The 13,559-nt window shown below is 38.7% G+C and overlaps 1 protein-coding gene across 4 annotated transcripts in view; it reads left to right on the forward strand.

The window, feature by feature from the left end:
* Window positions 1-13,559, forward strand: part of WDPCP (WD repeat containing planar cell polarity effector) — a 292,680-nt gene that overhangs the window by 133,700 nt on the left and 145,421 nt on the right. For all 4 annotated transcript variants that reach the window (XR_007355596.2, XM_048842681.2, XM_048842680.2 and 1 more), the window contains 2 exons: window positions 1,897-2,030; window positions 9,063-9,254. Coding sequence is in view for 3 of the 4 variants with exons in the window: in XM_048842681.2 (XP_048698638.2) it covers window positions 1,897-2,030; window positions 9,063-9,254 (326 nt within the window). In the remaining variant the exon portion in view is untranslated. The remainder of the gene's footprint in view (window positions 1-1,896; window positions 2,031-9,062; window positions 9,255-13,559) is intronic.

The following is a 13,559-nucleotide window of genomic DNA, read 5'->3' on the forward strand; positions in this document are numbered from 1 at the left end:
ATTGATGACAACTGAATGTCCTGAATGTATGCCTGATTCAGGAAAGAAGAATTATGAATGGACGGCAATCCCTCTGATAATATCTTATACCCCTCCTTTTCCTCCCAACCCTCTCTTGAAATCTTTTCCCACACCCAATCCTGTAATTTAGCTTTGCACCCTAGCTATCACCAGGTGGCTCTGAATGACCCAGCTGTGCTGCCAGTCTAAACAATAAGAGTCACCTTTCCTGTTCCCCGCCCCTTCAGCCAATACCCAGGCAACTAGAGCTTTGCAGAGACTGAAGAGCTAACTTTCTCTATTCACCATTCCCACCTGCTCATGGGTCCCCGATCCCTAGTCTGTCTTTAGACCCAAATTTCAGGAGTGTTCTGAGGTTTGATGTAGGCCTATCTCTAGTGTAGCATAAATATATGTTAAAGTTTATTTCTAGTAATACAATGTATGCAATTGCATATATACAAAGAGGCCATGTCTATAACTTTAAATTTTCTTGTGCGTGTTAAAATCTCAGCTGTAGCATCAAAGGGGCAATGTCAGATAGTTTAGGCCCAAAGTTTTGTTTCAAAACTTAGTATTAAGAGTTGTTTTTATGAAATTTTAAATATCCGTGATCACAGTTTGTTTAAATCCAAACATTTTCCTTTGTCGTTTGCATACCAAATGTTGCAGAATTGTGCTAATACCTTACAATCTGAAAGTGCAGCTGGCTATAAAACAGACTGCAAACAAAAGCAAAGCTGACTAGTTTATTTTCTTTGTTCAAGTGGCGTGTAGTGCAAGAGTAAGCTATCAATATCAATTATGAAAAGTATGTTATAAAATTCTTATATATTTAAGAATCTAGGGTCTTAGTCACAAATGCAAGGCATTTTTAAATTGAATTTTTTGACCAGGTAATTTATTTAATTTTTTTTACCTGATGGTGTCTGTTTCGTATAGGTTTCTGCATTTAATTCTTGAAAATAAATCATACCATTTAGACTATAGTCATGGTTCTGTCCAAAGAGGAATTTTCAGTCATCTGATACTAACTATCAGTTGGCTGTCTGAACACTCAGACATTCTCTTACAGGTGTTCACAGTTCAGAGAGCAGTGCAATGTTTGGGGGAAACCCTAAATTGTTAGCAGTGTTGTATCGCTCATTTTCTTTGTTCACCTTTGTTTTCTCTGTTTGTAGTGCTAGTTAATTAATTTTACATTTAAATATTTCTATTTATACTATATGGTAACACCATTGTGATTCCATAGACATTTTCCAGACTTCAAGGGAGTACATCCACTCTTAGACATGTATGTGGTTTAGATCAAGAGCACAGAGGAAGAATGTCATGTGTAAAGCTTTCAACTGGTTCATTTTTGCTCATAGCAAAAATGTTATAAGGAATAACATTCTTGACTGCTGTGGTAGTATCTGGAATCTTACTGCTGCTACATCACTTATTGTTTATTCTTGACGGGTGATGTAAAATTACCAAATCCAGCTCAAATAATGATTTGCATTTGACCAGCCCAAATGCAAACAATGTTGTACAAAGCCACGATCCCAAAATATCAATGGGAGTTGCTTTGGGCAAGGGACTGAGGAAGCTACCAAGATGAGGATGGGGTGGGGTGGGAATAAAACATATGTCTGATTAGAGTGATAAGTATAAGATAATTTATTCAGTTTTATTTAATCTGAGTACTCCCTAAGCTTTATTTCTCATTTCCAATAAGATCCTGGCAAGATGACACATTGATGTCTTTTAGGAGATTACACAGGCTTCAATGTAATATTTAAGACATGGTCTTGAAAAAATTGCTTTTTGCAGTGTCTCAGTGGAGAGCTCAGTAATTTGTTTTGTTATTGGTAGTAGGTATTACAGTGGTGACAATTTTTATTTGTTTTTCAGCTGTTCTTACAGACAGTTTCATCATCTTGTCATTTTGGGAGCAAAACAAACTCTGCTTCATTCAGTTTACAAAGAAGACAGGTTCTCCTGATGTAAACAAAAGACTGGAAAAACTCTCATCCTTGGATTTTAAGGTATAGCTGTCAATGATGTCTGTAAATACCCTAGTCACTTTATGTTATGGACCACTACTACTGATGGGTAGAGTATTGCACAGTAAAATGCTGGTCTTTGACATAGCTCTTTACCTGCCATTCTAATCAAAATTCTTTGATTGAATTTTTGTTGCAAAGTCAGAAAATATCTAAATGGAATGGTATTTTATTACTTTTTTTTAAAAAAAAAATTGCTGTGCCAATAGGGGTCCAATTTTTCATATATTTACTGTAAGATTGTTACAGTTATTTAGTTTAAAGATTGCTACAAAGTTGATTGAGGCCCAAGTAGGAGGTGTGACGTTTAATTATTCATCTGTAGAAGACCTAGAGTATGTGGATGATATTGGAGAGACTACGGGCCAACTACAGCTAATGCTGGAAGAACTGCAAAAAACGGCAGGGTGATAAAACCAAAGCTATCCATGCCTCCTATAAAATGGAAGCTAATGACCTGCTGGCATGACAAGTAGAGGACAATGGCATTGAATGGGTGAATAGTTTTATCTGTTTGAGTAATCGGTTGACAGCAGGCACTTCTGTATCTGGAGGAGCTGCATGTTGGATCACATTAGACACATTTCAGCATCTTCAGAGGCCTCTGATTGGGTGGCAGGATGTCTAAAACTAAGATCTGAGTGTATTCAGTGCAGTAGTGATGGCAACACGATTGTATGGAGCAGAACCATGGCTGTTTAAAAACGGCTGAGGAGAGGAAACAAAACAGTTGTTAGTGCCAAAAATTAGGTTGATTTGATTTTTGTCACAAATGAGGAGACACTTAGATGATCCCAGCAAGCTGCAGTCTTGCACCAGCTGAGGACAAGATGACTGCAATGGTGGGGTCATGTCCAACATACAGAAGAAGGTATTCTCTTACAGAAGGTTTATAGAGCTGAGGTTGAAGGAAGCAGAGCATGAGGCCAACCATGATGAGGTTTGAAGATGCAATTCTGAGGGATTTAAGAACTGTAAATCCTCCCAGACTGACTCTTGTCAAAGGAAGAAGACTTGCAAGGGACTGTTCAAAATGGAAATCCCTTCTATATACCACCATGGATACATCATAGCCACATGAATCTGCTGCTGCTGCGTTACAATTGTTCGTAGAAGCCGTAATTCTTCCTCTAGTTACAATGCTCATTTCCTAGGCATATGGGAGAAAGGGTGGCTTTATGGGTAAAGCACTGGACTAGGACTTGGGAGATATAAGTACAGTTCCCTTGGGCAAGTGGCTTAATCTCTCTGTAACTCAGTTCCCCAGCTATAAAATGAGGATTGTGATACTCCCTTTCTCCTGGCTTTTGTCTCTTTGGATTGTAACCTCTTTGGCTTTTAGTACAATGGGGCCTTGACCTCAGCTGGGACCTGTAGGCACTAGTGCAATATAAACAATGATAATAATCCTCCAGGTTCTCTTTGAAGGCCATTAGCTTCAAACAGAAAGGTCGAAGTTTCTAATTCACTGCAAGAATAGAGGCTAGAGGCTAGAAAGATATGTAGTAAGCAAGAGGAGGGGAGTTTACACATATTACAACCTGGATAAATATTAAGGGAAACAACCTTATGCTAGCTAGTATTTTCCTCCTGATCACCTCCAGGTAATTTGTTTCCTTGTATATGAGCATTTGCATCTAGGTATCAGGCTTTTTCAAGGATGTGTTTAATTTAAGTTTTGTCATACACATTTTAACTTGCAAGGTAGGAATACTTTCTGCTAGGGTGAGTAATACATTTTCCAGGCTGTTTCAGCTCAAGGCCTCTTTTCAGCAGTGACTTGTGTTTGCGAGATTGAGCCAACCTCTGTAACATGGATTTGAGACAGTTCACTGTTCACTAGGAATTGAGCTGATACATAGTTTACTTTAAAATGATGCACACTTGTGCCTTGCCCATAGGTATTTGCTAAGGTTGCTACTTTAGAAGCAAGATTGGTGATCTCTATGCCCCTAAACTTTGGGAAACTGTAATGAGCTCATGCTTACCATGATCATTTCCTGGTAAGGGCTATATCTCCTATGTTTGCTTTATCCTTATATATCACAGTTTTGTTCTGGATACTACTAAGCATGTTTCTGGACCTAACTGTGGTGACTGTTTTCTTAGGGAAGAAGGAAAACCTAATCTATAGAAACATCTTACTATGCTAGGAAACCAGACATACCCTCTGTGTTCCTTAATAGGGTTGTTGTGTTTTGTGGTTTGCTGACACAGCTGAGCTTCTGGAAGACTTCTATGTATGACACTAACATTGCTTTCTCTAGATCAGTGATTCTCAACCAGGGATACACGTACTCCTGGGGGTACACAGAGGTCTTCCAGGGGATACATCAAACATCTAGATATTTACCTAGTTTTACAACAGGTTACATAAAAAGCACTAGTGAAGTCAGTACACACTAAAATTTCACACAGACAGAATGAGAAAGTAAGCAATTTTTCAGTAATGGTGTGCTCTGACATTTGTATTTTTGTCTCTGATTTTGTAAGCAAGTAGTTTTTAATTGGAGGTAAAACTTGGGGCATGCAAGACAAATCAGGGTCCTGAAAGGAGTACGGTAATCTGGAAAGGTTGAGAGCCATTTCTGCTCTAGAAATCAATGGGAATGACTATGGATTATGTTTTGGCCAGACCAAAAAAAAAGGCATTAGCATTTTTAATGGCATGCTCTTTTGTGTCAGGCTTACTAGTTAGGCAGCAAAATATAATTTTAATTATCTTTAAACTGCAGCAGTGTGAGCCACCACAAAGTATTATTCATCATTGTAAGACTCTTATTTCAGCTTTCTGTAGTAAAGTAACAGGGGCGGTGAGTTATATGGGCCCATGATGCCCGGGCTCCTGCAAATTCAGGGCCCAGCTCCACCAATGTTCGGGGATGGATGTCTCCCCTGGCCCTGCCTGCTGCCCCGGCACTCCTCCTCTGAGCGTCCCTGCCTGCCCTGGGCAGCTGGCAGCTACCTCTACAGCTCCGCACTGCACTCCCTCGCTGGCTGCTCCTGCTGCTGCTGCTGGCTACAACTTAAGGAGCGGCACTGGGGGCAGGCTGAGGTGGCTGCTGCACCTGCGGAGGGAGGAGGGGAGGAGGCGCATGGCAGCCCCCTTCCCCGCCCTGGCAGGCGATGCTGAGTCGACTCCGAGGAGGGGTTATCCTGGCTGGACCTCCTGAGCAGCAGCCTGGGTTGGGGCTTGGGTGACTATCCTGCCGGGGGGGCCGGGAGGGCCCCCCCACCCCCGGAGCTCGCTGCTGCTGGCGGGGAGAGGGCTGGGGGAGTCCCTCCTCTCTGGCCCCCAGCTCCGGGGCAGCCTGCCTGCTGCACCCCAAACTCCTCATCTCTGGCCCAGCCCTATACTCCAAACCCCCTCCTGCATCCTAACCCCCGTCCCAGCCCAGAACCCACTCCCTAGCACCCAAACTCCATCCCAGAGCCTGCACCCCTCCTGCACCCAAATTCGCTCCCAGAGCCTGCACCCCAAACTCTCTTCTGCACCTAAACTCCTCCCAGAGCCTTAGGCAGGTGTGGTGTGGGGGCAGGACTTAGACCTGTTCTGGGCACCACCGTAAATTATACAAACCTGCTGCCCCTGTAAAGTACAAATATTCAGAACTGTACTACCTTTGTCAAACCAATGTACAATATCTAGATCACAGACACAGTAAGCAGTAGAATTGTCATCAACAATGATAAGAATCAAAGATACTCCTAAATGGGAAATCTGGGGCACTATAACAGTGTTGCCTTCTTTTCTAAACCAGTTCCTGGACACTGACCTTATTCACAGGAGCTGGGCGCTTTGTCAGAAGGGCAGAGGAAACCAATGTTCAAAATACAGAAATATAAAAAGTTGAAACTTAACTCAAAGTAAAAAGAAAAGGAGTCCTTACAGATTAACAAATTTATCTGAGCATCAGCTTTCGTGGGCTAAAGCCCACTTCATCAAATGCATGCAGTAGAAAATTATGCTCAAATAAATTTGTTAGTCTCTAAGGTGCCACATGTCCTCCTTGTTCTTTTTGCTGATACAGACTAACATGGCTACCACTCTGAAATCTAGCAGTCAGTGCACCTGGTTTTGATGAAGGTTTGGTTAAAGCATAGGACTAGGACCCAGAAGTTCTCGGTTCAGTCCTTGTCTCTGCCACAGACTCCCTGTGTGACCTTGGGCAATTCACTAAATCTTTCTGTGTCTCCCTGTTGTGCCATCTCAAAAGAGATGTATTAGAATTGGAAAAGATACAGAGAAGGGAAATAAAAATAATTAAGGGTAACAGAACAGCTTCCATGTGAGAAGAGATTAAAAAGACTGGGACTGTTCAGCTTGCAAAAGAGATGACTGAGGGGGGATATGATCGAGGTCTGTAAAATCATGAATGGTGTGGAGAAAGTGAATAAAGAAGTGTTATTTAGCCCTTCACGTGAAACAAGAACCAGGGCTCACCCAGTGAAATTAATAGGCAGCAAGTTTAAAACAAGCAAAAGGAAGTACTTCTTTACACAGTGCACACCTGTGGAACTCCTTGCCAGAGGATGTTGTGAAGCCAAGACTATAACAAGGTTCAAAAAAGACCTAGATAAATTCATGGAGGATAGGTCCATCAATGACTATTATCTAAGATGGTCAGGGATGCAACCCCATGCTCTCGGTGTCCATAAGCCTCTAACTGCCAGATGACGATACTGAATGACAGAGAATGAAACACTTGATTTTCCTGTTCTGTTCATTCCCTTTGAAGAATCTGGCATTGGCCACTGTCAGAAGACAAGATACTGGGCTAGATGGACCATTGATCTTATCCAGTGTGGCCATTCTTACGTTCTCATGTTCTTATTTGTAAAAGGAGGATAGTTCTGGTCTCTTTTTAAATTGTAAGCTCTTTGGTACAGGGACCGTATTGTACTATGTCTTTGTTTAGTGCCTGACATAATGGTGTCCAGTCTTGGTTGGCACTTCTAGGCAGTATTGTAAGTAATCGTGAGTCAGTCGGGCTTATTTTCTTCTCAGTTTTATGGATAGCTTTTTATTTTTAGCCTTAATGCTTGGAGGCAGAAAAATCGTTTTGCTTTTCTTCTGCATGTCTTTGACTAGCAGGATAGGCAGACTTGGCTTTGGAGTTTACTGTTTATCTTTGGAATGTACTCAAACTTTCTGATGAAGTATTAACTGTACAGATGTTTGGTAGTTAGCTGGAAATTTGATTTATATACAATATATACCCATGTGAATCCATCGTCTGCATCTTTTTCCTTTTTGAGAAGTAGCATCTTTGGTACCATCGAGACAATGACACTTTGAATAAAGATAATTGGAGCTATTATGCGAATCAACAGCACTATGTAGTCTTGGAGACTGGCAAAACATAAGACCAATTACTACCAATTCCCTATTCTCAAGAGAACTGTCAGTGTTGAAGGTGTCATCTAATATATATAAGATTTTTAAAAAAAAAAACTAATAATATCATTGTTTTTAACTGATACATGATTGGTAAAATTAGAGTACAGCACTGTAATTAATATCTGGGACGGCATTTGTGCTTGTTAGCCATAAAGTATTTTTATTTCTCGTCTAAGTATGCCTTCAGTGTGTTTTTGAATAACAAAATAAAAGCTAAGTAGTTAAGTTAGCATTCCTTGGATAAACTTTACATGTATGTCATATATTTATACTTTTAAACTGACAGAATTTGGGCAAATAAAAGTGCAGGATAAATGTACTGGAAACATTGATCCTTTATAAGTTTTCCCTTCTGTGGTTCTTTAGTCCATTTCAATTTACTCAACACTGAGGAGAGAGTACAAGGTGATAAATGTTTACTATGAGGGAACAACATTGGTAATTACTTTGATTTCAGTTCCTTTTGATGTGTATTCAGGGGATGAAGAGGTCAATAATATTATGACCATGCAAATAGAAAAGGGTTCTTTTTGACCATATAAAAAACAGCAAAGGATTATTAAAGCATTAACCTTGATTTTAATGGCCTTGGTTGAGTGGTGAGATCACAATTTGGATGAGCCTGATTATTTACTAAATACAATACATAAATGTAACGGGTTCTTAACACCCATTGCACTCTGGCATTATCGCATTACTGCCATCCTTTGTTGCTTTGCAGACAGGAATATGAAAGCAATCTGTCATGTAGTGAGACTGGCTCCAGAAGCATTTCTCTGATAAGAAGACCCCCTGCCCTTTGCTAGTGTCTGGTCCAGTAGGCTTAGCCATGCGCTTAATCCCCAGAAAGTGGTTCGATTATTGCTGACCAGCAATGGCAAGATAGTTTTTTTTTTTTTCCCCTAGCTATCAACCTTCCATTAATTCCTTAAGCAGAAATGCGGTGCAATCTATATTTCCTTGGCATGTGTCACCCAGATGGTGCACTGCTCATGTTTTCAAATAACCATGCTCCAAAATAACATAGTTTGAATAATAAATTCCACAAATCCTTCCTGAGAAATAGAGGCACAATTCTCAAGAGCTGCATAAACTTTACGCATGATGCTGTAGCTCATCCACATTATGCAGAAAAGTATATAGTCTGTTACCAAATGGGTATTTGTGGCTGGATTCCTTAATTTAGGGGGAAAATAAACATTCTCTTTTAAACATTGTGAGCTGTCTTTAATGTTTGATGATGTGTCTTAAACAGTTGCCTTCACTCCTTGGTCAGCATCACAGAACTTGTCATTTAATATGGCTGGGTTTAAATCCTGTGTAGGTCGATGCTGTCAAGTAACCATGACTGTACATTTTGGTATTGATTGGAGTCATTGCAGTAAATTCCTGCTTAACTCACATCCTTCTCCTTCCCAATCCCTTCCCCATAGATAAAATTGTGGGTGAGCATGTGTCTTTCTGTCTGGACAGAGATTTCTTACATTTAGATGTAGCGTATATGAATACATATACACACATTGTCCTCTGTGTGTATATATTTACTTGCAGTAAATGCTCCCAATATGTTGTTTTTATAACTTTAAATATTTCCTGCATTTTTTCTCCATCAGATTGCTTATATTGATATACCTGGACCAGCAAGTAGAAGGATAAAACGTCACCTGTCAATAAATTGTATCCAAGATATGGTCATTTGCTGGTGGTCACTGACTAATGACGGAGCATGGCCTTGGTCTCCTATTTCCAGTGAGAGGGACAGAGCCAACTTATTGTTATTAGGCTATGCACATGGGAGACTAGAGGTAAAGTTCTGAACTGTATCTTATTACTTAATTTTCAGATTTGCTAACAAATAAGAACAATCAACTCAAGTTTATACCTGGGGTTGAAACATGCCAGCCGTTATAAAAGCAGCAGTTCTCCAATTCATGACAAATAACTTAATATTATTAATGTATTAACATTATTTGTTTTTATTTGCACTTCAAAATTGGAATCTATGTGCAACTGAATAAGGAAATTAAATGTATATAAGAGCATGTTATAGCATTACCACTTTATAGAAAATACAGGGTAGGACAGCTAGCCTATAGAAAAACCTGTGGGGGCTGCCTGAATGCTCAAAAGTCAGAGTTTTACATTGTTTGAGATGCTATTATTTTTATAACATTTTAAAACAACATTAAGAGCACAGAAATGCACTCAAAAATAATAACAAACACTAATGCATCTACTTTGTAAACTGGTTGTGTTAAAATCATGCAGCCAACCTTTTTTACCTCTGGTGAGAGAAGCAGAGGTACAAAATTCCTAATAATAAAATCTGAATATGGTCTTCCAATTAGCCCAATAGTTTAGTAGTTCAGTCGGGGGAAGGGGAGGGTAGCACAAGGATGCAAGAATGTTTGAAAAAGTTTAAGCCAACGCAGTGATGGGAGGTGCAAGTCAGGAGATGCTAGGTAATGAGTATAATGCTTATTTAGAATGATAGGATCTGTCCTCTTAATCTTATCTGAAGTAGAATATGAATTTATATACTAACACACAAGAAGTAAAAATCTGGGCCAAAAATTCACATATCTCAGTCCTATTTCTAACCTCAAGATATATGTAAATCCCTTATTGAGGAAGCAATTTGATTAAATCCCTTTAAAAACTCTTCAGATATCTTTAATTAAACACTAGTAACAATCAGAAGTATGTAGTATGATCAACACCTTTCATCAGTGCTACATTTACTTGGCCTTTGTTTTTAGTTGCTGGCTGAGTGTTTGCTCCTTAAACTGCTGTAATTGGTAATGGACAAGACACTGAACTGGGACTCAGTTCTCTTGGGGTCTGTTCCTAGTTATGAAGGAAATGCAGTCTATTGGTCAGAGCAGGGCATCTTTCTCTGCTGTAGGCAGCAGCCAGCTTCATTTTAAAATCTTCACCTTACATAAGAAATTTGATTCAAATATTCTCAAATGGATTTAATTAACTAAAGCCTACGCATGACCTTTTGGCAATAGTCCACTCTTGTAAGCAATAGTATCTATTCCTTTATACTGGAGATGTATCAGAGTTCTAAAGTGTCTTACAATTATTGCCTTGATAACCAGTGATCCTTATGAATTCTTCCCTTGGCATTTTCTATATATATTGGAAATGTTATGGAAGAAGAAAATGTAGTTGATACAGTTTGTCTATATTATTTCTAAGGTCTGATTTCTATCACTGTGGTATTTAAGTACCAGAGTATCTAGACTGTCACAGCGAGGTACTTTCTAGCCACATTTCTTTCAGTTAGCATCCCACCATTAGTGGTCTTCTTTGACTCTTCGCTTTCCTTCTTCCCACACATCCACACTGTTGTCAAATCCTGGTGCTGCTTTCTCCACAACTTATCAAAATATGTGACCCATTCTTTCTGTCCCAACAGATAAAAAGCTTGTCCACTCCTTGGTCAGTTTCTTACAATCTCTTCCTTTGTGGCCTCCTCTCACCCCCAGTACATCCAGAATGCAGTTTCTAAAATGATGTTCCATGCCTGTTGATCAGACCACATCATTCTTCTTTTTGAATCTCTGCCCTGGCTCCCCCATAATTAAATGCTAGTAACAATCAGAAAACAGTCATATGATCAGGTACTGTACCATGTTTAAACTCTCATTCTCCACTCTTATCCTACGTAACTTTCGCTTCATAACTTCACCTGACTGCTATTGCAGATCTTACTGTGACCTCACTTACCTCCTTGCTCCACCAATGATGCCAGCTTTTCCATCCCCTTTGGTTTTCTCACCTTTCCATACCTTCTTCCCGATGCCCCCTATAATAGCCCTCCTAATCCAAACAGAACAGGCTCCCAGTCTCTCCGTATTCATATCTTTCCTCAAGGCCAAACCTCTCCCCAAGATGTGGTCTCGTAATATTGTCCACATGCATTGGGGAGATGTACATTGCACATACAGTGGGGTTGCTCTGGATCCTAGCAATGCTTTCTTTTAATGAGGAAAAATAGATTTAAAAAAATGTAACATCCAGTATAAAGGGGACCTTGTGAATTATGTTATATGGAGGGTTTTTTTACATGTATTAAGTCTGAGACTAAAACGTAGATAACATCCCTTTAAAAACAGGAGCAGATGCTTTCATAGAGTCTTGTGAGGGGAAATAGGAACAAATTAAAACCTATAATAACCAAGCAGTACTTTAAATATTTTAAGTCAGATAGTACACAGTAAAAAAAAAACAAAAAACCAAAAACTCCCGGAATGATAGATTGCAATTTTGTTTACTGGAGAATGCAGTTTAAGATGTACTATATTTATGTAAGGTTTTTAATAACAGTTTGCTGTACAAAATCTTTGATTGCTTTACTGTTTTTAATACAGGAACCATTTGGATGTGTTAAATTGTGTAGGATTTGGTGGGGACCAGCCCCCAAAAGAGAAATATGAAGGTGTTTTTCTTTTTAACGAGTCCATATACAAATATATTTATTCTACTCTTTTTATTGATAACAGTGTGCATGGTCAAAAATGCTATTTAAGTTGTTCTCCTGTGGAACTGGTGCTGCTGTTTTGCTTTTAAAACAAAGGAGTGTATCTTCAAGAAATCATTTAAAACTATTTTCTTATGAATCGATAAGATCTAACATAAAATCATCCTTGGATTAAATGTTTTGTGAGAAACATGGTGAAAAAGACAACACAGACTTTATTCTGCAAATATGAATTAAGTGATAATGGTGCCAATGTTCAGATGCTGTGATAGTTTCAGACATTTGTCTTACCATGTTTATTTTCACTGCAGTTGCCCTTTTTTAGAATAATTGAAATTACTCTTCATTCCTATGGAAAAAATAATTTGTCTATGAGAGAATATTATGTTTCTTTCTCCTCCAGCGACTGTCCTTAGTAGTTAGTGCTTCTGAGTTATTTTCTCTCAAACTTGTGAAATAAACATAGTTGAGCTTTTATGAGTGAGATATATCCTTTAATAATTACGGTATTCAGAAAGAAAGGTACGCTCTATGTGACTGAATAGTTGCAATACCTAGCGTAGCCATGAAGCAGAGAATGTAAAATTTTTGATGTCACGTTTGGTTAAAAGTTCAATGAATAAATATAGAACAAAGATGATGGTGATAAATTTAAAAGAAAATAAGAATAAATGTTAGGTGGAGATGTAGATGAATGAGACTGTCTATGAAACTGTCAATACAATGCAGCAAATAAGCAGTCTGTAGTTGGAGTCTTGAGTTCTTATTTAAAATGAGTTCAAAAAGAGGTTTATTTTTTCTTCCTTATGTTGTCTAGGACATTTTACCCTAGAGTGCATCACACTTCCCACTCAACATTTCTAATTAAAGTGTTTGTTGCTGTTTGGAATCTCATGGTGTGAAATTAAACTAGCAGTTTTCTAACATGCATAAAGTAAATCAAACATTTTCTCATCTAAAAGACAGACAATTCAGTCACAGAGAGCTTATTTCTCTGTTTTCTTTGTTTTCTTTTTTATCTGCTTGGTAAGCCAATTTTCTGCTTAGAATCTACTGTTTAAAACTCTTAATTCATTCAGTATGTGTGCTTTATCCTTTCCCAGTATGCTATGCAAAAGGCTGCAATTATTTCACTGTGTAAAAGTTTGCACAGAGGAGGGTGCTACTGCCTAAATAAGGTTTATTATTTTCTTTCAAACATCAGAATAAGAGAAAACTAACATAGCTCAGGTGCTTCAGTTACAAAGATGAAAAGATTTAATTCCTTAACTTCGAATGTTATGGTTTTTGAGTTTGGATTTTAGAGGGTAGAGCATACAATATCTCTCATTCTGCTGATTAGCTAATGCAGAGCATAGGCCACTGTCATGGAAAAGGAATGGAAATATGCAACACTGGTGCATGACAGCTGCTTTAATAGGAACACATACATAAATTACAATGCAAAACATTTTAAAATACATTTACTACAATTTGTGGTGCAGTGGTTACAAAACTAAAAAGGAGTAGTTCCTTACAGAATATAAATGGTTCTACTTCATGAAAATTATCTTCAGAAATCTCCCTTTGGAGTCACAACCTGTATTGTATGAACTCTGGAACTGTGGCCAACAGCTATCCT

Source organism: Caretta caretta, chromosome 3 (genome assembly GCF_965140235.1).
Source record: "Caretta caretta isolate rCarCar2 chromosome 3, rCarCar1.hap1, whole genome shotgun sequence".
Taxonomy (NCBI): domain Eukaryota; kingdom Metazoa; phylum Chordata; order Testudines; family Cheloniidae; genus Caretta; species Caretta caretta.